General features: G+C 39.9%; 1 protein-coding gene across 2 annotated transcripts in view; it reads right to left on the bottom strand.

Annotated features, from left to right (window-relative positions):
• The window catches only part of Cgnl1 (cingulin like 1), a 169,910-nt gene that overhangs the window by 67,342 nt on the left and 76,628 nt on the right, over positions 1–25,940 (bottom strand). Inside the window, exon 8 of one of the 2 annotated variants that reach the window (XM_046460784.2) lies at positions 25,142–25,354. The exons of the other annotated variant lie outside the window; for it this stretch is intronic. Within the exon in view, the coding sequence (XP_046316740.1) occupies positions 25,142–25,354 (213 nt within the window). The remainder of the gene's footprint in view (positions 1–25,141; positions 25,355–25,940) is intronic. 2 annotated transcript variants of the gene reach the window in all.

The following is a 25,940-nucleotide window of genomic DNA, read 5'->3' as shown; positions in this document are numbered from 1 at the left end:
CTTTCACATTTTCTATTTTTAATGGCCCAATCATATAGAAGCTTATTATAAGCCACTCACAAGGGTGTTAAATGCTGAATCCAGGTGCAGAGAGAAACAAAGGACAAAGAACAGAGGTGATGGCAGAGGTGGACTCTTTCACACCCAGAAATTCAACAGAACCATAGCAGAGACCTAAAGACAAGTAGAGAAGAAAGAGAATTCCACACCTTTGTACTTTCATCATAAATAAAACTTCTTGGCCTCCAGTTAGGAATAAAGATCCTCCTCAACTCCTCATTCTCACTCACACACTATCCAGTTACAAATGCTCATTCAGTGGAAAACAAAATGCCTCCAGACTAGTCGATAAATGTAAAATTTTTAAATGGCAAGAGCACAGGCACATAAAATTGATGGCATTTGGAGCCTCCATTCCTTGCCTTGGAGATTTATTTTTTAAATGACTTTCAGGTTTATAACCTCAATCAATGCTTTCACATATCTCTGATTATTGATCTCATTCTTCTAAGTCCTGTGGGCTACAACAGTGGTATATGACTTTATCCCCCACCCACACATATGTAGGAGAGGAACCTGGGTCTCTAGTGGATCTAAATCTTGTCTCCTTTATCTTTTTAGTTCTATTGCCTGAACCAATCTCATATATACAATTGGAGCTCAATAAATACATGTGATATCACTGGAGTTGCAAAGTGGTACTCCAGAAGTTTCTAAAATCTAATGACATATCTGCTCATGTACATGAGTGTGTATGTGCTCCTGTCAGGGAATCGAGTTTAAGGTTCATCCAAAAGTCCTACTAAGCAATTGATCCTCTATTCTGTACTTAATCTCTAAAAAGGAAAGAAAAGGAAACAGAAAATGCATTTATCTCTTTCAGTTTAATCAGATAGACTTTTAATCCATTGTTTCTGCTCATTGAGATCATTTTCAATCTTAGGTGCATCATCTTATACTTGGGCTGTCTCTGCCTGCTTGGAGGCACTGACAGAAGTGATATGTTTGTTTTCTATGTCTTCTGCCATAAAAAACAAATTAAAAGGACAGGATCAAGAGTTCCATCATCCATCACTAGGAAACTCCTTCCACATCTGTCTATGACCCCAATCTCCTTGACTAATAACTCTGTCAAAAGGAAAGAGAAACATATTTGAGTAATTCTGAATAAGTTTTTGCTAACTTCAAGAGATCACCTCTTTCTTTAGGTTTTACTTCAATTTTTAATATTTTCAAAAGGATAAGAGCATTTTAAAAGGATATTACTGAACTTTATCACTATTAACTCCATTGCAAATTCAAAATCATGAACTCATACTAAAAGCATGAATTTTGGTTTAATATATTTACTTTCCTTGCTTTGTTAATTCCCGATATCAAATCAAACTTCAGAGACATAAATACTCACAAACTCACATATGCCTGCTAGACTAGTCCCCTTACCCCATGTGTAGAAGGACAGATGTGATCTTATGTTTCTCAATGAGGAAGTCAAATTTGGAAGTTAAGTGCCCCTACACAAGCAGTTGTTCAAGTCTCTGGGACAATGATTTGTTTCCCCTCAGTGACGTGTGAGTCTGAGGCTTATACAGATTCACAGTGGGCACATCTGAATCTTAGTATCTACCTCCTCTCTGTTCATGGGGACCCATACACTCAAGCTAAGAAAAAAACTTTGGCATAATTTTCAAAATTAAAGGTGAAGGTTTACTTCCATTTAGGAAATGTTTGTTTTCTCTCGAACAACAGAAACCATGATTGTGTATCCTTTTTCACTTTGCCCACCAGGAGACTCAGAGTCACAAAGGTAAATCTTCAAGACCTTTGAACTATTGCTCATAGAACATTCCCCTTTAAATGAGAACCAGGCAGTCCTTGATCTTATCACTGGGCTCCTAGGATTGGAGTGTCATTCTAAAGTATTTGTGATGTTTCAGAGGCATTACAGTTAGGCCTGCCTCCTCTTTGGAATTTCAATTACTGGGCCAATGTGTAGATCAGAACTCTAACTTCTGTGAAGAGGTGCCTGCTTATAGCTAAGTCTCCAGATTCCACCTTTGCTGTGCTGAGAAATCTACAGCTTTAGTATGAACCAATTGTTCCCCTCTACAAAAGTCATTGTCACTGAGAATTTCAGAGTGAAAGTTTGACATGAAGAAACAAAGTCTCCGTAAGTTGGTGGGAAAAAGGGAAGAGTGGAGTGGGTCCCACCAATACCAATCTGAACCCCACTTGGGATGAACACATTTTTAGAGAACTTTTATTGACATCATCTTGTTGTGAACTTCAAGCTATTCTCTAAAATAGACAGAGTAGACCGTTTCCTTATTGTATTATGGCATCTCTTAGTCCATTTTGTGTTGCTATAACAAAATACCTGAGGCTAGCTACTACATGAAAAAAAAGGTCATTTAGTTTACAATTCTGGAGGTCCAAGAGCATGTGTCAAAATAACTTCTGGTGAGGGCCTCATAGTGCAGAGCAACACATGACAGGAGTATATGCAAGAAAAAGAGGTCACATAGCCAGAGAAAAAGCCAGAGGTTGGGGAGGGGACAGGCTTACTCTTTTGTAGCAGCCCACTACCACAAGAACTGAACCATCCTATTCAATATCACTCACTCCACAAGACCAGCACTAGCACCTTCACAAGGAAGGTCATGACCTAATCACCTCCTACCAGGTTTCACCTCTGAAAGTCTCCACCATCACATCATCTTCAATACTGTTAGTTTGGGGATAAAGTGTCTAACACTAATCTGCATGGGACAAACCAAATCTAAACCCTAGCAGAAGCATTATCCCATTGCTGTTCTGCCTCGTCGCTATGCTGTGAGCATCTCTGAACACAGGAACTATAATAGCAAAAGTTGGTGTGTGTGGTAGATTCATCAAACAGACATTCTTTGTCTTCGTCATCCCAGTCAATAAACACACGGGTGCCTTTCATGTGCCAGAGGCTATGCATAAAGATGAATAAGGAGATCACAGTCATGTAGGGACGATAAGAGAGCAAGTTAATGGCACTGTAAGTGATATTAGAATATTTCCCTATATAGGCTTATTGTTTTTAACTACAGTCTTTTTTAACAGTTTTAGATTATAGAAAAACTGCTAAGATAATATAAAGTTCCCATATAGTTTCCCTTATTACTACAGTTTACATGAAATAAAGACACATCTGTCATATAATGAAACAATACTAAAATATAATTATGAACTATATGGCTAACATCTATATTGTACTTTATTAAGTTTTCCAATTGTTGCCCACGTATGAAAGTATACAGTAGAGGAAATGTATCTAGCACTGAATCTCTCTGGATGACCAAGTTATCATCAGTAAGGCTACGTGTAAGGCAACCCTGAAAATATTCTTATTCTGCCCTCAGATATCCAGGGGAAAAAGGATGCTATTTTCCAGTAATAGTCTAATTTGCCTCATAATCTCTCTTGTTTTCTTCACAATCTCCTGTCTATCTAGAATGATAATACCCTGAACTTTAATTTAGCACTTTGAGTTTACCAGTCAGCTTAAGCAGTCACTTTTGGATAAATGTTCCAATTCCCTAATGCCCAGGACTCAGTGCCAAACCTAAAGCCTGAGAAACAACTTGGAAAGGAGGGGCCTGGCAAACACACCTGAACAGGAACAGAACATTACTAAGGCCATTAAAGAGCCAAGAACAGTATCTTCAACAAACAGTGATAGGACAACTGGTACCTACATGCACAGCAATAAAATAGATCCCTTCCTCACATCATATTCAAAAATTAAATGGAATGTAGACTTACATATAAGAGCTGAAACTATTAAACTCTTAGAAGACCAAAACTATTAAACTCTTCTATAATCTAAAACTGTTACCCTTAGAAGAGAAAATCTTCATGCCTTGGATAATTTCTTAGATATGACCAAAGTGGAAGGAAAAAATAGGTAAACTGGGCTTCATTAAAATTAAAAATCTTTGTGTTTCAAAGGACTTCAAGAAAGTGAAGAAAACCCAAGCAATGGGAGGAAATCTTGCAAATTAAATAACATATTAAGATACTGGCATCTAGAATATACTAGGGACAATCACAACTCCACAAAAAGACAATCCAATTCTAAAATGAGCAAAGGATCTGAATAAGCAGTTCTCTAAAGAATATATACAAATGGCCAATACATAGATATTTGACATCAGTCATCAGAGAAATGCAAATTAAAACCAAATGAAATACCAATTCATACCCACTAGATTGGTTATCATAAAAAAGTAAAAGCCCAGATAGTAACACATATTGGGGAGGTACAAGTATTGGAGAGAAACTGGAGCCTTGATACATTACTGTTAGGGATGTAAAATGGTATGGTCACTTTGAAAAAGAATTTGGTTGTTCCTTGGATAAACAATATGACCCAGCAATTCTACTCCTAAGAATATACCCCAAAGAAATTAAAACATTTGTTTAAAAAAAAAAAAAAATCTTGTACACTCTGAAACTATATCCAGAGAGACTGAAGAATACTGGAGACTCTTTTTGAGAAAGGTTATCCAAAACTTTTCCCGCCCCCACTTAGCAGGCCTGGCAGCATTTGAACTTGAATAGCAACTCTTTGACAGACCTGTACCTAAGAAGTAAACAAACCAGTAAAGGCAAGATTCTCAATAACAGCCCTATCTGCAAACCTAACCAACTAATACCAAGTATCATACAAATATCTGCTTAACATGGGTCTTTTTGAAATATAAAATAATCACAACAAAAATAAAATCTGAAAGATACTGATTTTAATAACAACCAGATATATTATTACCAGTATTAGAGAACACCAGCCCCAAACAATTTCTAAAAGCACTTGTGAGAAAATTTATAATCCAACCCAACATGCCCATCCTGGCCAAATATTCATACTCAGTATCATTTTTGCACAGAAAACCAAAATAAACCTACTCTACTTGTTTTGTTTGTTTGGTTGTTTTTGGCTCTGCATACCTGAAAATATGTAATAGTAGCTCAAGGTAAATTAAGCTAAAAAGGTTAAATAAGCTCAACAAAGGAAAAATTGTTCTTTGCAATATACCTGCCATCTTGGAAAAACTTATCTCCCAAGGAGAAGCACCCCTACTGTGTATAATAAATATGAATTCACATCTACTCACGTTCCTCCCATCCATCCACCAAATACACATATATAATAGAATGTCCAATCTTAGTCTGCTTACCTGCTGTAAAATTAGAGTTTAGTGTAATGACGCTGGAAGAAAGACATTTTCAGACTCGGGATGCAGCTCAGAGGTAGAGGGCATGCCTAGCATGGGCAAGGTCCTAGGTTTGATCCCTGGTACCCCTGGGGGGGAAATCTGTCTACTGAAATGCTTTTCTCTACTAAAAGGTCAGCTAGCATCAAACAAGTGGATAATCTCTACATACCTCAAGGCACAGCTGGTAGGGTCAGGCTTAAAATTACTATGACATCTTTAAGAAGTTCTGGGAGTGTAAAACTAGGACAGAATTCAAACAGCCTCTCCCCTAAGATCCCTCAACTATTACAAGTGCCCATTAGAGCCAATCAAAATCAGAAGCTCCAGTCCAGCCTCTCTCTCTTGTGCCAGATACCTGTCCTTGAATGGCCTCTCAACTCAACACAGAAGACCCAATATGGACAAAATAGAAGTCCTCATCCCACTCACCACTCCAAGACATGGACTTCCTCTGGATTTCTCAATGCTTCCAATAATTCACCCAGTCACTTAGTATAAAAGCTGAAGGTCATCCTTGTCAAATCATTCTCACTCATTCCCACCAAACCACGGCGATAAGCAGAGACTACAGTTAAAAGGCTAAGATGATGGGAGGGAGACAGAGGAAGAGTGGACAGACATACTTGAGAGAATTCACCAGACTTGCTGATACAAAGAGTTTACATCTTGTAGAAAAGCCCAAGTTCTGTCTTGCTTTCCATTTTCCTTTCTTCCCCATCCATACGTACTTATTTGCCTCTCTCTTCCTTACCCTCCACTACATTCCCCATGACCCTTTACAGTGCTAGCATTTCCACTTTCATAGAAAAGTCATAGGAAACTGAACTTAGGTCTACATGTTTCTGACAGGTAACCTAACGAAGAGGAGGTGGAGAAGCTTGACTGAATTATTAGCTAAACCCTGGGAGAGATGAAGTTTCCGGTTTTAGCACCATTGAGTCTAACCACACCTTGGAATGTCAGGAAAGCAGCTGATTCAACAAGGTCACCACCTCAGTTTGTCTGAGTCAGCCAGAGCCAGGCTCTGACTCACCCTTACTTCTGATTCCAGACCCCTGACTCAGCTGCTCACAAATTCCTGAATTCCTGGACCTTCTGGCTCTGGCCTGGTTTGCTGACTTACCTTGGCAAACCCTCTGACTTCTCTAGAAGGCAAATGATAGACTATTAGGAGAGGTTACTAAAATTGGGACACCAGAAGAGATGGCGGGTGGCTGACCTCCTCTTATGCTGCTGCCATTAAATGGTATGCGAACGAACATGCTATACATGTTTACCTAAAAAGATCCTCTGAACATATGGAGAGAGGAAAACTATGTTGTCAAAAATAAGATCCAGGGCTGGGGTTGTGGTTCAGTGGTAGAGCCCTTTCCTAGCATGTATGAGGCACTGGGTTTGATCCTCAGCACCACATAAAAATAAATAAATTAAATGAAGGTACGTGTCCATCTATAATTGAAAATAAAAAACAAAAAAAAAATTAAAAAAATATTTTTTTTCTCTTATACACTATGCATTGCCCAATTTATTGTAAAACAAGCTTTTCTTATTATTTCTTTTTACTAAGAAGCAATTATAAGAAAAATTCCACCAAATTATAATTTAAATATGAAAAATCTCATTGTAAAATGTGATATTCCACATGTCCTCAATCACTTTTGCTTTTTTTTTTTTTTTTGAGATTGAACTCAGGGACACTCAACCACTGAGCCACATCCTCAGCCCTATTTTGTATTTTATTTAGAGACAGGGTCTCACTGAGTTGCTTAGCACCTGGTTGTTGCTGAGGCTGAGTTTGAACTCTTGATCCTCCTGCCTCAGCCTCCAGAGGCACTCAATCACTTCTAACATGCAAATATAGTGGGATCTGTCAACCACCAAAAAAGATGCAGTCCCATTTTTTAATATGATATAGCTAAGTCCGAGAGTGGTTCAAGATGACTTGTCGGACTAGTAACAATATTTATAATACCAAAGGAAAAAACATTTTTATCCCCAAGCTTGATTTGTATTTACTATTTTTAGACTTTCAAACAAAATATACATTTTTAAAATACCCTGGAAATATATACCAAGATAAATTAAATCCTCAGTCATAAAACAAATCTCAGCAAATACAAAAGGAATTAAAATCGTGACTGTGTTCTCTGTTAAAATAAAATCAAACTAGGGGCTGGGGCTGTAGCTCAGTATTAGAGCCTTGCATGTGTGATGTACCGGGTTCAATCCTCAACACCACATAAAAATAAATAAATAAAGATATTGTACCAACTACAACTGAAAAAAGCTTTAAAAAATAAAATAAAACTAGAAATCAACTAAAGATAACAGAAAAATACCCAGGCCCTTGGAAATTAAATAACATACTTTATCCTTGAATCAAAGAAAAACCTTAAGAAATTTTTTTAAATATATTGAGTAAAAATTAAAATATACATAGCAATAGGTATTTTTATTAGAAAGAGGAAATGTCTGAACTCAATAATCTAAGTTCTAACCTAAAGAACCCGGAAAGGGAAGAGAAATATAAATCCAAAGCAAGCAGAAGGATGGAAATAATTTAAAAAAGGGCAGAAACCAGTGAAATTGAAAACACAGAAACAATTGGTTAGTGGGGAGAGGGAAATCAATGAAACAAAGCTGGTTATTTTTAAAATATCAATAAGATTGACAAACCTTGGAGAAGACTGATAAAGGAAGATGAAATACAGAGTATGCCACTACAGACCCTGCAGGCATCAAACAGATAAAGGAATACTGTAAATAATGCTGTACAAATGAACTTGATGATTCAGATAAAATGAGCAAATTCCTTGACAAGGAAAATCACAACAATTTGTGTAACATGAAGTAAATAATTTAGATAATCCCGTAACTATTATGGAAATTAAATTCACAATTTAATTGTAAAGCTCCAAAAAAGAAATTCCCAGATCTAATGGTTTTGCTGGAGAATTCTATTAAGCATTTACAAAAGAATAAACAAGAATCAATTGTACATAATCCCTTCCAGAAAAGTATTTCACTTAATGATACCATTATTACCTGAAATCAAATGATTTTAGTACCACCAAAAAAATAAAGAAGTGAAAAAAGAACTCAGATCGATAACATATAAATAAAAATCCTTAACAAGATACATGCATATAGAATTCAGTAATATATAAAAGAACTATACAACAAGACCAAATGAAGTTGGTCCCAGGAATGCTAGACTAGATTGACATCTTAAAATCAGAAAAAAAAATCATATGATCATATCAATAGAAGCAGATAAAACTTGTAACAAAATTCAACATCCACTCATATCTTTAAAAAAAATTTTTTTTAAGAAAAAAGAGGGAAACATCCTCAATTTAACAAAGAGTAGCTCCAAGATACAAGAAACATTATACACGGAAGGAAGAAATTAAAAGCCTTCATTTCCTAAGACTAAGGCCAGAATACCTGCTTTCACAACTCTCATTCAACATAGTACTAGAAGCTCTACCTATGTAACAAAGCAGCAAAAAGATGGAACGGACATACAAAGCAGAAAGGAAGAAATAAAACTGTGTTTTTTGCAGATTCAATGACTATCCCTATGGAAAATTCTAGGAAATCTACCCAAAACAAAACAAAAACTTTTAAACTAACAAGCAAGTTTAGCAAGGTCACTAAATTAACAGATACTGACACAAAATAAACAATTAAAAACATAAAATTTTATTACCTGTATACTAACAATGAGCCCATGGATACTGAAATTTAAAAATTGCTTTAAAAAGTTAAACACTTAGGTGTAAATCTGACCAAAAAAAAAAAAAACCTAAGGACTTGTATACTTAAAAATACCAATTCAAATAATACAAGAAGAATCAAAGCAGATTTAAATAAATGGAGAAACATACCATGTTCATGGATTTTTAAAAATCTATATAAAGAGATCAATTTTCCCAAAATTGGCATGTTGGTATAGTTTCTATCAAAATCTCAGCAAGATATTAAAATATCAACAGATATAAAAAATATTATTCTAACATTTATATGAAAATGTAAAGTAACTAGAATAGCCAAAATAATTTTGAAGAAGAAGAAAATGGGAGGAATCCATCTCTCAGATTTCAAGAAATCATACTCACAGCAATCAAGACCTGTGGTATTGACAGAGCAACAGACAATGAAACAGAATGGAGAACCCAGAAATAGATCAACACAAATATATCCAACTTATTTTGGACAAAGATTCAAAAGCCATTGAATGTGAGAACAGTGTTTTCAACAAATGATGCTGGAGCGATTAAAAGCCCATATGCAAAATAAACAAACCTTGATCTAAACTTCTACCGTAACAATAAATTTAACTAAAAAGGAATCCTCGACTTAAATGTAAAATGTAAAGCTACAAAACCTTTAGAATAAAACATAAAAGAAAATCTTTGGAATGTAAAGTAATTGAAGAGTTCTCAGACGTTACTGCAAAATCATAATCTAGAAGGAAAAATTAATAGGTCGGACTTCAACAAAATAAGGAATTTTGCTCTTCAAAAGACAATTTAAAAGATAAAAGATAACCACAGATCAAGAGAATATAGTTGCAAACCACATATCTGACAAAGCACTTGTATCTAGAATATGTAAATAATTTTCAAAATTGAACAGCAAAACAACCAAAAACAAAAACAAAAAATGAACAAAAAATATAAATAGCCATTTCACTGAAGAAGATATTCAACATTATTAGCCATTAGGAAACTGGTAAACCATGTGTAGTGGTTCTATTACTACACACCTACCAGAAAGACTAAAATAAAAATACTGACAATACCAAATGCTCATAAGCATTTGAAGCAAATGAATCACTTGCAAAGGATTCCCACCATCAACTGCTTGTGGGAATATAAAATGGTACAGCCACTCTGGAAAACAGGCTAGTAGTTTCTTTAGAAGCTAAATACATAACTAAGGGCTGAAAATATAGCTTACCGATAAAGCACACTGAGCATTCAGAAGGCCCTAGGTTCAATACCCAGCACCCTTCAAAAAATCTAAATACCCTTCAACCCAGCAATTTCACTCTTAGACATTTATTCCAGAAAAATTAAAGCATTTACACAAAAACCTATACACCAGCAGCTTTGTTCATATAGCAGAAAATAAGAACCATCCCAGATTCCTTCACAGGCAAGTGGTTGAATAAACTAGCACATCCACACCATGGAACACTACTCAATGATGAAAGGAACTCTGACCCGTGCCAGGTATGATAACACCAAAGAACTATTATGAGGGGGGAAAAGGCAATCCCAAAAGGTTTAAACCTGGATGATGCCATCTGTATATCAATCTCAAAAGGATAAAACTGAAAAGCTGGGGGACATATTTGTAGCTGTGTAAAGGCAGAAGCTAGGGGCAAGAAGGCAGCAAGGCTATAATCAGGGATTCTTGCAAGTGACATAGATGTTCTATACCTTGACTATTGATGTCAGTGACCTGGTTGTGCTACTGTACTGTGGTTTGTAATATATTACATTTGGGGGAAACAAGGTAAAGTATATGAGATCTGTCAGTATTATTCCCTCTAACAGCATGTGAATTTACAATCATCTGAAAATAAAACATCCAATTGTTAAAAATGTCTTCCTTAAGCTTACCCTCCACCTTTTTTTTTTAACCAGTCTTTCCTAATCATTGGCTCTACTAATAAACATACCACTGATTGAACCAATGCTGTCTAGAAACACAAAGGCTTTTACTATTCATTAAGAAATGACTTGGAGAAAATAAATATTCATGCTGACCTGTTCAAAGAAGTTTGTTTTAAGAGGAAGAGAGGTACCCCAAGCCCTAGCTGGAAGAACAGGGTCTCAGACCCACCTACGTATGCCTCAAGTTCACTGACATATCACTGGAAACCAAGAGCACACCTTTCTCCTCAAGAGGACTCTAAATTCCCAACTAGAACCTATAATTTTTTCAAAAATAGGATTAGTTTCACTCTCATGGACGGAATAAGGGTCATTTTAATTCTTTAATGTCTTTCCAACAGTGTTGTTTCAAACTCTTGCCCAAAGACCAGAAGGTACAGCCACAACTTATTGGGGCATATTTTTTTCCATTGACAAATGATACTTCTATGTCTTTTAAGCATTAAAGACATATTTTCACACTCATGTTCAGTTTTATGGACAGAGACATGAGAAAAAGATTACCCATGTCAGGTGACAAAAGAATCATTTATTTTTTTCTAGTTTCTCAAACTTCATGCTTTATTCAAAAAGTCATGTTCTGGGCAGGATGGCACACACCTGTAATTCCAGCAGCTAGAGTGCCTGAGGCAGGAGGATCACAAGTTCAAAGCCAGCCTCAGCAACTTAGCAAGGCCCTTCGAAACTCAGTGAGACCTTGTCTCTAAAGAAGTTTTTTTTTTTTTTTTAAAGGCTAGGATGTGACTCAGTGGTTAAGTGCCCCTGGGTTCAATTCTGGACACCAAGAGGAAAAAGAAAAAGTCATGAACCTAATAACCATATATTTCTAATATTTCAATAGAACAAACCCCGGCTGCCATAGCTCTCTAGGGTAACCAAGGATCAGTATTTCTAGAGCAGAAGTCTCATCTGGTGTGACAAGAGCCCATGGCTTATCCTCCACCTTTGCTGTCCTCCTCTTGAGCCTTTCAGATCTGTCTTTTCTCCCTTTACTCTTGATATTTGGCTAAAACCCCAGTCTTTTATCTCTTGATGCTTCCTATCCTGTACTTTCCACCCTCTCCTACCTCCACTGACCCCATCATTCCCATCATAGCAAACTACTACTAACTCTCCTGCTTGTCCCTAGTGCTATGACTCTGCAGCTGCATACTTGGGACGTGGCACATGCTGGACTTGACTTCAGGGTCATATTTAGAAACCCAACTGGCTCAAAAGACTTCTCCATATGTACTTTACAATACCCAGCCCTCCCCCGTCTAGCTCCAACCTTGCTTTTCTACATCTCCCCTTTTCTAGCTGTTCTCTTTTTACTTCCATCCTCCTGCCCTCTCATCCTGGCCCAACTGCCTTCTCCAAAAGTACATTTGTATTGATAGAGCATGGAGATGTTGGCTGGATGAAAGTCAGTGTTTTGGCAAAAGCAACAGACCAGGAACCCAAAAGCTGGACCAAGTCACTGTATCTTCCTAGACTAGAAGCTAGACTTCTACCATGCATCAAAGCTCTTGATAGGGAACTAACTGCATTCCTATTTCAGACATTCACAAGAGCATCTAACAGAGGTTAATTCAAAAAAGTCTACATTTGGATCATGGTGTGTTCATTTGGATCTTTAGCAGGCTAACCATATCCAGAACTTTTAAGCTTGCATTCCACAACATACCACCAGGCAATCACTGCTCTCGGATTCCTTTCATTTAAGGGCGGGGAAGGACCAATGTCTACAGCGATAGGGCCCCCCTCCAACTCAAGTGCCTTCTAGAAGCAGTAGTGCTGTTGACTTTACACCAGGAAGTTTAATCAGTTTAACTTTCTAAGGGAAAGACTCGTAACAGCTCAAGAAAACAAAGGCTGTGGATTAAAAATAAAAGGGACAGGGGAGCCTTTCCACCTACCAGACCTAGCTGATGTTCTGCTGCCTTTCCTATGAGCATCCTGATCACTGTGGCCCCTGTCCTCCTACCATGATGAGTAGCTGCATGGAAAGCCAGGCTTCCAACTTTGTGTGACATCTTCATCTGCTGAGCACTGTGAACACACTGAGCAAACAGGTCTGGCTGCTGTTTGCAAACAGAACCAGCTGTATGTGAATGTCAGGGATAAACTCCCACAGGACTAACCTCAAAACAAGAGGTTATTTGGGAGCCCATTTTCCTCTTAGTTAAATGCCAGGCCAGGTTCTCACTCATTTCTATCAGCGTTTTGTCAAGGTCAACACCCATGGCCACAACCAGGGCAGAGTAAATTATTAACCCTGGTTCTCCACTGGGCCTGAATCAGCCACAGAGGTCACCACTTGCTGCCACGTTTTCTCCCTGGTTCAGCAGCAGGAAGTGCACGGTACACAGCACAGGCATCTGCTTGTGGCTTGAAGGGTGACTAAGACAGATAGAGGAAATAGCACTGAGTTGGGCCTACAAGGGACACTGTTTTCATAACAGGATGGTCAGAAAGGAGCACAGCAGGTAGGGTAGGGGCCTGGCACCCTGGGGTCTCAGAAGCCAAGAATCAAAGGAATCATGGAAATTTTCTCACACAAGGTCATGAGCCTAGGGACATGGAAGAAAAATGCCTTAAGCAGATACAGAGTTCCCTGTAGAACACAGAGCAGGTGGGATCCACGCAGTGTACTGTTCTTTTGGATGTGGCACATGCTGGACTCAAGTTTAGGGTCATATTTAGAAACCCAACTGGCTCAAAAGACTTCTCCATATGTATTTTCCTGGACAATTCCAACTGCCTATTTTCCAAGACGTATGAATGCCTTGATTCTTGCTCCAAAGAAAGAAAGGGCTCAGTGTTTTCCAACTGCATTTGCCCACGTCCATCTTCCCAGCACTGTCATCTAGCCAACACTCCCTGGTCCTCAGCAGGCGTCTTCAGGTCCTCAGACAAGGTGGGGATGGAAAAGACAGGGGTTAACATCCTCCACACCAAGTCTGTCCAAATGCTTTCAGACCCACCTCTAATGCCACCTTTTCTGCATTCTGTCATGTATTTGCTTGACTTCTTTATTTCCAGCCTTCTTCCAAAAACTCTTTGAAGCACATCCAGCCTTTTTTCTTTCCCTAACTATAACTGGACTCAAAGTTTCCTTAAATCCAGACACAGCCAATATTTCTTCCCTCTGGACCACACACGTGAGAAACATGTGCAGAAATTTAACAAAACAAAAAGGAGGAAAAAGGGGGGAAATGTTAAAAGGAGAAATATGTGTGTTTGGCCCTAATCTCCCTTCAATTGTATCCCCAAGGAAAAGGCTCATCCACAACTCTGGAATTTCCGGAGGAAAGACAACATGCCTCCCGGGTCCTCAACTCCTGCTCAGTGTGGACGCAGTCTAACTTTATTCATTACTGTGAAAACTGCTGCAGTCACCCGTGAAGCAAACACCTTGTCCTTTATTTTGCCTTTCATGAAACCAGCTTAATGAGCCTGGCTCAAACGAGTTCCCGTCCCCAGTGAGGGCTGGGGCAGAAGGATTTTTCCACTGCATATGACTGGTTTGTTCTCACACATAGAATCCTGACGTGTGGTCACCAAGGACACATGACTGGCTCTGCAGTTCAGACTCACTAAACCACATCTAATCATGTCAGAGGCCACCAACTTACTACTCTAATGATTTTCACTGCAATCTGTTCATCACCACAATATGCCTACATCCCTTTATATCCTTTGTATTTGTCTAGTATCTCAAATAGATAAATATTCAAATATTTGTTCAGTGAATAAATACATGATACAAAATTATTAGATGCCAAGGATAAGTCAAAATGTTATATTAGTTATCTATTGCTGCATACAAATTGCTTCAAAACTTAGCAACCTGAAATAACCATTATCTCACAGCTTTTGATGGTAAGGAATCTAGAAGTGATTGAGTTGAGTGGTTCTGGCTCTGTTTTCTGATAGGATTGCAGTCAAGATGTAGAAAATGTCTCTGATCATCTGAAGGTTTGACTAGGGCTGGAGGACCCACTTCAAAGATGGTGCACTCACATGACTGAGTTGACAATGGCCTTTTCACAGGCTGCTTGAGTGACCTTGCAACATGGCAACTGGCTTCCCACAGAGCAAGAGATCCAAGAGAAAGCAAGGAGGAAGCCACAATATCTTTTTATGATCTAGCAACAAAAATCACACTCTGTGTCCATAACACTGTTTGGTTACCCTCCAGATCAGGCCTACTCAACATGAAGAACTACAAAAAAGCAAGAAGACCAAAGCCTGGATCACTAGGGACCAACTCAGAGGCTACCATAAATGCTATATATACTCCGACTTACTTTGCCAGCATAAATGTTCCCATCTCCATACTGTTCCTAACCTAATGGATTTAGAGCACTTTTGACATGTTCCATTTTCTGCTTAGAGCACTCAAATAATAATGCCAACTTTTTTCCACCAAGTAGAAATCTATTTAATGATCTTGGCAACTCTTTAGAAAAACACCCATCAAGCAGAGTTTAGAGGGTCAGAAAGAGTATAACACAGATTAAGTAGGATTTCCAATTTTAAAATTAAAGCTATTTTCCTTTCAGATGTTAAGGATTCAACTGTTGCAGTATGACGGAAGCTGGGATGGCTTCCCTACACTGACTGGTTCTTGTGGTTTGGTCATATCACGTCTATAAATGCACCTCTTGGGAGCCTCAGTATGTGTCCACAGCTCCTTCTTCACTCACCCCTGCATTCTGGGTAATGTCTTAGGAAGGTTCAGCCATCTCAGGATCTCCAATTCCATTGGGACAGATAGGCAAACACCCCACTAAGAGGCTTCTATTAACATTTAAAGTTCTTTTTTCGGCACTGACCAATTTTCACAAACTAGAAATAAATGAAAACTTTGCTTCTACAAACCTTCATCACCAATGTACCTAACTTTCCCCTTCATCCTTGAGCCCTTTTAACGCTCAACTGCATTTCAGAAAGTCGGGTGACTAGCAAAGAGCAAAACCTAACAAAACGGGGCCCAACCTAATTCTATTCCCTTCCCTTTTCCCACAAGAATCAGCAGAAAGAGGAGCAGTGATAATCCCATAAAAAACAGAACTGGAACACTGAAGAGAACTCACAGCCCAGGTCCCCACTTTAAGTGGCAGCATTGGGGTGGGGGGGGGACGTTCCAGGGCATTTCATCTTACTTAAAAGACCAGATTGGACTCCTTTTCACAAACGAATATGCCCATGTCAAATTAACATACTCTTAATAAGTCTTTAATAATTTCCATCACCTTTAGGGAAAGAACAGGGTCCTTTTGAGATGCACCACATAAGACAGCATGAGTTGGTCTCTATTTGCCCCTACTTCATCTCACACCAGACTTTCCATCACCCTTCACAGACTAGCCTCACTTGCCTCTCAGCCAACATCTTGAATGGATCACGGTCCCTCCTGACATGAGTGCTTTGCACATGCTGTAGCCTCTGCTTGGACTGCTCTGTGGGTTTTGTTTCATTCTAGTTAATTCCTGTTCATCTTTTAAAGCTCCATTGTTCTCTTTAGGAAATTTTTCTTCCCTTCCTCCATCAACTACAAAGCACTAATCACAACAGAATCACACATTGTGAGTGTGACTCTATGGATAATGTCTGTCTCATTCCTTTTGTCCACTTTGTTTTTACAACCTAGCACAGAGTCTGGGATAAATGAATGTTCCATAATTATGTGCTTTACATAGTTAACAACTATGAGTGAACTATTTATTAAATGGAGATTCCAAAAACTCTACCAATGATCCATCCTCAACTATTAATAACTGGTTTGTGCTCTTTAACATCAAACCTGCTGATTTGTTAAAGTCTCTTCTCTTATCACCCTGTCACAGGTGGGAAGCAGCCAGGTAGGTGCCTGAGTGTAAGGCCCAGGTAATGACGGTAATGCACAGACAATGTGACTCTGAGACAAGGCTGTTCTTTTGCCCTTTCTGAAGCCAGCACAAGGTTTGTACCTCCTTCTCCACCCAATTAAGTCTCAACACCTTCTCTTCACTCTGCATGTGAATTTGCTGTGACTTTCTGAGTCAGCTGAATGCTCTGGGTGTCCTGAAAGCCCTGTCTTCAGCCCTCCATTAGAATCGTTGGAAAATGCATCTCTTCAACCACATTCCTTAGGTTTTAGCTTTGATCACTAAAGACAGCCAAATGTCCTACCTCTCTGTGTGAAGAATCTTGATGGATCCCTTCATCAGCTCTTCTTATGATGTGAAAGCCAAAATGCTCTCCCTAAAACAGGAACAGCTACATCTACATCCAATGATTAGGACAGTAGACTCAGGAAAGGCCTCTTATGTTGTCCTAGCCTGGAAAGCCAAAAGCCCTCCTTGTATTTTACGAAAATCTCATATTTTATGAAAAATTTCATTTTTTATGAAAATATCTCCTCTGGAAATCGTAACTGTAAATGGAATCTAATGAATGTTTTTAAATAAATGCAACGCACTTTAACTCATCCCAGGCCAATATTCTTTGTCTTGCATCTAGACAATTTAACCTTTCTAGACACTTTAATTGTGAATCTGAGTTTTACCATGAGTTTACAAAGTTACAAGGTTCATGGTATACTAACATCAAGAAACCCTTGGGAAAAACCTTAGAAAAGAAAGGTTCTCTTTCATTTCTTCTAAAGTATTTGGTATATAGTAAAGGCTCTGAGCGTGTCAAATCACAGATCTGAGGAGATATTTTTTTCTGAATCTTGCCATCTGAAGCAGTGGTCTCTCCTGACCTCCTACCCTACACAGAACTCAATACACCTATAACTTTGTCGTCATTTTATTTACACATCTTTCTCCCAAGACCATAAACGATCCCCAAAGCTAGAGACCATGGTTTGCATGCCTGTATATCCTTGGGGACTAGCACTGCTGGCACATGAAATGTGCTCCACCATCTCATGACATATGAGCCTGAAAATGAAAGTATGGATCAGAACCTCCAGTGCTCTCTTGCTCTACCTTCTCCAATCCAGGGCAAGTGACTGGGCAGAATGAGTCACAAGGATGCTCTGATCACCAGGCTGCAGTGACCCCGCCCCCCGGAGTATTCTCACAACAGGGATGACACTCAGGGTTCATGGAGACATAGAACGGGGACCACACCTGACCTCATATTTACATATTTTTCTGGCAGTGCTAGGGATTGAACTCAGGGCCTCACACATGCCATCAAGCATGCTACCACTGAGCCATATCCCCAGCCCTTTATATCCTTTTTAATAAATTACAACATGCCAAAGAGGCTTGCAATTATTAAAAGAGACACTTTGGGTGTGTGTGTGGCGGGAGTTAACTGTAAATCTCTCCCATCTTCCCTGGTGGGGAGTTCTGTGTCACCCTGAGCATGCTGGCATCTGTGAGAGGCATCTTCCTTCTCCTGTGCACCTTACTGAAAATCCCACTGCTTCTCCAGCTCCCAGGAGCTGTCATTCAGGGTAAGCTGATTATTTGAAGTTAAAATGCTGAGGAAATGAATTTTACAGTTTCCTTGGCTAACCTGGCTCCCTTGGAGAAGACAGAAATGAGATTTTACACTGAATTAGCCGTGTCTTAAGGGAGGCAGTTCCATTGATCCCGAGATTAGCACTGTTTTTCCCACGTGACCCTCTGCTGACCTTATGCTTTGAAAGAAACTGTTCAGGACGGGTAGGAAAGGGAAATCTACAAGTGACATAGAATGTCTATAAAATGGAGTGACATTTCCAAATTGATTAGTGAAGAAAAACAGCCAAAATTGGAGGGGAAAATTTCAATATACTGGATTTGAAATTTCATAAAATAATTTGTAGAACATTTATAGAACATGTAACCTTAGAAAAAAATTTATAATATGAAGAACAGACAATATTAAAAGTATAAAGTCTCATTATATAAATATATAATGCAAAAATAGATTGCTTTTAGAAATTCCTCAAATAGATGGTTTATTAAACCAAGTAAAACATTCTTCCCCACGTGTTCCATCACTGGACTCAGCTGCTAGTCTTTAGGGCTGTCTGTGTCCTCTTTCCTCATGCTGTCCTGAACCCCTGCTCTCTCTATTGTCATAGTCCCTGCCAAGACCCTCCACCCATATGGACTTGCTCACTGCTCCCCCAGTGACTTCCAGGTGGAGAGGAAACCTGTCTCTCACCAACTATGTACACACGCGCGCACACACACACACGCACACACACACACGCACACACACACGCACACAAACTCGAGACAAATACATCAGCTTCCCCAGTCCCAGTAAGGCCCCTGTCTAGCACCAGGAGGCAACACTCTTTGGGTCAGCTTTGTCCCTAATTTCTCCCTCACCTTACACAAAGCTGTTGCAAGGGCTCTCTTGAATCAAGCCAACCTGTTCTCAGCCCCCATCTGCACCTATTCCTCCTCACTCCTTTCCTCTAACCACCCTCTAGCTGTCGGGCTCTCTCCTCCAGCTCACACCACTACAAAGTAATGTCCCTGTCGATAGCACTCATTTGCTGCCTCACTGATGACCACCTAAAAATAGTCTCCACAATCTCACCCCACCCCATCTTTCTACCTTGACTTTTTTGGTTGTTCTTTAAAACATAGAAACATGGGTGTTTATTACAGAAATATAAATATAGAAAATGTAGAGGATAATGTAATTGACTCTTATACACCCATCAGCCAGCTTTAGCACCAACACATGGCTGATCTTCTATCCACACCCACTCAATTGCCCCCCAAATATCCCACACAGCTTATCATTTCATCCATAAATATTTTAATGTTTCTATAAAAGACACAGACTCTTAACATTACTACCACCCCTAAAGCAATTACTGAAATAATTTCTTACTGTGGTTAATACAGGACAGTGTTTAAATGTTCCCAGTGATTTTTTTTTTTTTTTTTACAGTTGGTTTGTTTGAATTAGGATCCACACATAGACCATTTATTGGACCTGGGTTCCTGCCTCTTAAATCTCTTTATCTATAACAACCACAACTTCATTCTCCTGTGAGGCCCAGCCCAGACACTTCTCACTTCCCCACCGACAAGATGTTGCTCATGCTCTGCTCAATGCCCAGCATGCCCACGGCCTCCATGGCCCCTCTGTGCAAGTGGCCCTCAAAGTCCAACTCAAACTCCACCCTGTCCAAGAGGTCTTCCTGATGACCACCACCTCTCTTCCCGAGCACAGGCCGTGGGTCTCCTACAGCGCTTCATCTCCACCTCACTTGGGGCGATCACTCTTTCCTGTCATCAACTCCCATGTTCCTCATCTCACCTCCCATCTCCTGGATGGCTGGGTGTCATCCAGTTTACCTTCATGTCCTCACAGAGTATAGCATCATCTCCTGCACCTGGCTGTTGCTCAGTCAATCAACATGTCAATGCAGTATTTAAAAATATGAGCTCACTATTATGTCCGATTATAATGCACCAAAAATAATTTTTAAATACAATCAGAAAACTGAAAAGTGATGAGAATATCTCATGCATCTTTATCCTCCCTCCTCCTCCCCCTGGTCCACCCTCTTAGGAGATGTTTGTTGCCTAACTGCTGTGTGGCAGGCATTCTGAAAATGCCTACTGACTCTAAAATCATATTTCCAGATGTAAAAGTATATTTTTTATCATCCTCAAAGTACCTGAAGCTTTTAGATGCAAAATGAGTCCTTCCAAAACCACCATTAACATTATGATATTACCTCTAACTGTCAAGATTTACTTTGCTGAGAAATGTTTACTTCATAAACAAGAATCCAGAACTAATGTTTCATCTAGGGGTTGTTGGGGACTCCACAGGTATCTCCCCTTTTGTCTTCTCATCCTTCCAATCCCAGCCCTTCCTAACAATCCATCAAGTGCCAAGCCCCGTGGGGATGCCAAGTGGAAAATGAGGACAGTTCCCAGCACAGCAGGAGGGACAAAACGAAGATTGAAATTTCCAACAACTCCAGGGCTCTGGAAACTAAAATCCAAGAAGTAAACAGAAAAGTTCTTGAGGGACTTGGATTTGAGCTGAGTCTACTCTCCATGAAAACTCAAGCAACTATACTGCCTGTGATTCCCTTTGCACAAAGGATGGCAAGAAGAAGTGTCAGGGATGAGAAAGAGAAGCCAACAGTGGTGAACTGTCTTCATTCTACTCCCAGATGGCAGCCACTCCCACCCCATCCCCTCCTTCTTCTCCCATGGGTCCAATCACTGCCACAAACCCAAAAGGAAAGAGGACATTTCCTTTATGAAATTGGAAAAAGCATTAAGGACACAGAACAGAAAAAACAAAAAAGTATATTAGGAAATAAGATGCCAATATGTTGAACAGCCATTTAAAAAAATGTTTAATAGAATCCCCTTCCTAGTGGACTACGAAGTCCTATTCTCCATCACTGCTCTACTGGTGAGGTCCAATTCAATTTTGCTGAGCTAGGAAGTCCCACATAACCGGAGCATTCATCAATTCTTGCCTGTTGAACAACCTCTCTGTTCTTTAAAAGGTATGACTGTGGGGGCTGGGCGTATAGCTCAGTCAGTAAATTGTTTGTCTCATATGCATAGGGCCCTAAATTCAATCCCCAGCACCACCTAAAAAAAAAAAAAAAAAAAAAGGTATGGCTGTTTGAGTCTACCAAAAACTATTACAGGTTATCTGTTTGGAATACCTATAAAATGGTCTTATTATAATTTGACAGTTTTCACCAAATGTTCTGGTAATTTAAAACTATTAGTGCCCAAGCTCAGGCCAGGATAGAGAACTTGTTATTTGATAATAATAAAATACCCCTGTGTTGGTCTTGGCTTGGAGCAGTGGCAAAAGTTAGGAAAACTGATGAGAGGAGGTTGGGCTGTCTCCGAAGACCTACCAAGGAAGTGAACATCTTAATGCAGTATGATTCATAAAAGAAAAGGCAACTTTTAGTCCCAGAAGGGTAAGTCCTTCCTTGAAGGCAGCATAAAAGCTGAACAAATTTTAAAAACACTCTTTACCAAATTAAACAATTATACTTAATTCCTTTTCCTCCAAATGTTTACTAGAAAACTCACAATTCTATCCTACAAAATTGCCATGTAAATATCATAACAAACAGACAGCTTCTGTCTACTAAAATTTTTACACTTTTTTTCCCTCCCTAAAACATGATTCCATCACATCTGTTCAGCAGCCACCTTTAGAAGCAAAAGCTACCAATAAAATACAAACATGATCTTCTTTAAGAAACTGCAGGGAAACTCGAAAGCCAGCCACAGAATAGCAGAGTTCTCTAAGAAACTTCCCACATTTCCACTGGAAAAAAAATCTAACAGAAACCATTTGGCCAGGACTCAAAACCCAGTTAGGAGGGGAATCTGCCTCTACCAACTTTCAATTATCAGACACTGCACGAATGTGGCTGTGTGCCCCGCACCGTGCTGAGCTCATGGGGCTAGGATCACAGACTGATGACCTGCCAATGGGGTATGTTTGGTCTATGTGATTTTTTTTTTCCCCAGCAATGCTTAAAAGTCAGGAAATCTCACATCAACATCCAGATGTGTCATATTTCTTAAAACTTGAAAGATCCATCAACATGGGCTCAGCATTCCTTCACTGGTGACTTTCACAGCTGCAGCAGAGAAGCTACTGATCCTGACAGCAAAGGACATACTCTCCAACTTGCCACAGTCCCCACCATAATCTACTGTCCCCTCAATGACACACTCAGAGTTTCATTTACTTATTTAGTACTAGAGATTGAATCCAGGGGTGCTTAACCACTGAGTCACACGCCCAGCTCTAATTCCCCCACTTTTTTGTTTTTTAAGAGAGGGCCTAAATTGCTGAGGCTGATCTCAAATTTGCTATCCTCCTGCCTCAGCTTCCCAAGTCACTAGGATTATAGGAGTGCTCCAACACACCCGGCTTGCTTTACTCATTTATGCTCCCTGTCTGGCCCCAGAAGCACTTGAATTTGTCACTCCAAAGAGAACAGATAAAAGTATCCCTATGCTTAAGAAGTAAGAAGTTCAGACTAAGGGAAAAGGCAGGCAAGAGGATACATTACAACAGGGTAGGATACAAACCCTGAATGGCCAGGGTTCAAAAGAAACCCCAAGGAAGGTGCAACCAACTGCGCTGAAGGGAGAGGATGAATCAAGGCATGCTCATGGGGAGAGGACATCTGGGGAGGGTTTTGCAGGATGAGAACAGGTTTGTCAGGTGGAAAAGTGGAGATGTGCAAAGCGGTAAAAGTACAAAAGGAACACGGAGTCTTCTAGTGATGGGATTAGGAAGAAAGGGACTTCTATTATCTACCCAGCTAACATTTTGAGCTTAAGTCTGGGACAATGGGAAGCAAGCAAGTTACCAAAGCAAGGGCTGACAGGATCAGGTTGTCTCTGATGCTGGCAGCAGTGCAGAAAAAAGACCTGGGGCAAAGAGACTTTGAGGGCACTCTTTGGGTACTAAGAGTTAGCTTCTAATGCTTAGAAACTCTGCATTCTCTGCCAACGACACACCTTTAAGCTAACTCACCTGTTATTTCTTTCACAGACAGATATGTGTCAATACAGTCACCTCTCTTGAATTGGAATAATAAAAATACTTTGAGATAACACACAATGCAGACCTCTGAAAGGTCAAAATGAAGAGCCCAAGTCTCTACCAGTGATCCCAATTCCATACAATAAACGTGTCCTCCTTCACCTGCCATGTCTCCTTGCCCACTCACATGCCTATGAGAGAAGACCTAGCAGCTTCCAAAAAAAAAAAAAAAAATCCTTTCTACATGTGCCACAAGTTTGACTTTCGTCCCAATCAAATGGCTACACACACATTCCCACACACTGTTCTCAACAACCTTTAAATGAGCCACATAGAATATAACATGTTAATTCATCTTTGATACAGGATCAAAGGGTGATAAAGAAACAATGTGCCCCAAGGAGAATCATCTTACTCGGGAGCCTATGGGCGTATCCCTGAAAAAGGTCAACAGTAAGGACACCAGGCTATTGCCACATGTCCTCCCCAAAGCAATGACACTGAAATCCGTTTTGCTTCTTTTCCCCTCAAATCAAATCTCAAAAAAAAAAAAAAAAAAAAACCTAAGATAAGCAAATCAACAAGGGGCTTTTTAAAAACTATCTCAAAGTTATAATAACCCCAAACAGACTATTTCCCAGACTTTTTATTGTTATAACAAACAAAACCATCTTTCACTTCTTGTCATTTGCAATTACCATGACATAATTGAAAATCAGTGAATCACCATGGGGCTGGGGAGAGAGGGCCTCCTAACTCTGAGCTGTCACTGTAATCTTCACAGGATAAACAACACCAAGAGTTCTTTCTTCAGCGTCTTTAACTTATATGTTAGAAAGACTCAAAATTTCATATTCTGTAATTCCCCTCTTTCCCTAAAGATGGCATGATATTTCAAAGAGTTTTCCCCCTTGAAAATGCTGTTTTTCTCTTCAACAGCCAATATGAATCCTGCACCAACAGACTTTGACATAATTTAGAATCTATTTGTAGGAGCCAAAAATTCAATTAAGAGAAAAATTATCTTGGAAGGGCTTGGACATTTCAGCCAATTAACCCTCCTGTAACTTTTCTGAAGGGAAAAAAAAAAAAAAAACCCTGAATGGTTTAACAAAAGACAGAACAAAGTCCAAAGGAACAGGATAAGGCAGGGGCAAAAGATTCCAGATGGTATTATTTAGATGTGAGGTGTCCTCCAAAGGTTCCCATGTTGATACAGGAATATTCATATGTGAAATGACTGGATTATGAGAGCTGTGATGTCAGCAGTCCTTCCCAGTTTGAATGGAGTAACTGGGTGGTAAATGGGACCTGGCTAGAGTAGGTGGCTCACTGGGGGTGTGTGCCCTGGAAAGGTGCATCTCCCCTGTATCCCCTTCCCCTCTCTCTGCTTCCTGGTCAGCCATGAAGGGAACAGTCCTCCTTCACTCTGCCCTTTCCCCATGATGTGCTGCCTCATCCTGGCCCAGCAATAGAATCAGCTGACCATAGATTAGACCTCCAGAATTAGGAGTCAAAATAACGTTTTCCTCCTTGAAGATGTTCTCGTTGGGTATTTTGATCACAGTGACACTAAGCTGACAAATGTACCAGAAATCTGGAAATTGTTTCCTTTCTGCTCCTTAGCAAAGTCACACAGTCATCTGTCTCCATGCCAGACTCTGTGACCCCATCCCATCCCCTATAGTCCACAGGTGAGTGCGGCCGACTCACCTTTGTGGCCTCCTCCACGCTCTCCCTCAGGGCCTGCAGCTCGGCATCATATTGTTCCTTCAGCTTGTCCATCTCCTGGTCGTGGCTGGAAACCTCTTCTTTCAGAGCACCCTTGAGGGCCGTGAGTTCACGCTCCCGCTTTCTCAAGAGGTCTTCCTGCTCCTCCTTGGCGATCAGCAGATCTTGAAGATCCTGTTTTGCCTGGAGGAGCTCCTAAAGGGAGGATATGGGAAGAAGGGAGGTGAAGAGCAGACATCTTTGTGGAGTGGACCAGTATGTCTCCTCCAGGCAGCCACCAGGTATACGGCCACCTCACCTGTCCTGTTTGCTCCCTCCTTCCTCATACTGTACACCTGTGGAGACTACTTCTGTCTCTTCCTCTGTACCTCAGAGGCCATCATTCCCTTTGATTCCTCTGGCCTAACTCTTTGAGATTTAATATGAGGGGAAAAAAGTTAATGTCACTGCTTTGAGGGGACATGTCTGGTTGTGCCTCTCATTTCACTTCTGCAGGATGGCCTGCTGTCCTTGTTGTGGCCCTTCATGCGCTTGCTGCAGAGGGCCAGGCTGACCTGCTGGCCTCATCTGCTTCGTACCTGCTGAGCCCTGAGAGTGGCCAAACCCTTCATCTACATGCCTAGAATTTGGGATGAATTCATCCTAGAATTTGTCATTTCTTTTGCCCATCTGAGTGGAGCACAACTTTCACATTTTCTCCTGCTACATTGCTACAGTTCACAAAGAAAGTCACAAAACTGGGGCATCAAGTTCCACTATGAAGCACATCACCCAGGCCCAA

The sequence above is a fragment of the Marmota monax genome, unplaced genomic scaffold (assembly GCF_021218885.2).
Source record: "Marmota monax isolate L192 unplaced genomic scaffold, Marmota_monax_Labrador192_F-V1.1 WCK01_AAM20220418_F8-fsc00001, whole genome shotgun sequence".
In the NCBI taxonomy this organism is placed as follows: domain Eukaryota; kingdom Metazoa; phylum Chordata; class Mammalia; order Rodentia; family Sciuridae; genus Marmota; species Marmota monax.
The sequence above is the reverse complement of the archived record's forward strand: the minus strand, read 5'-3'. Positions and strand labels throughout refer to the sequence as shown.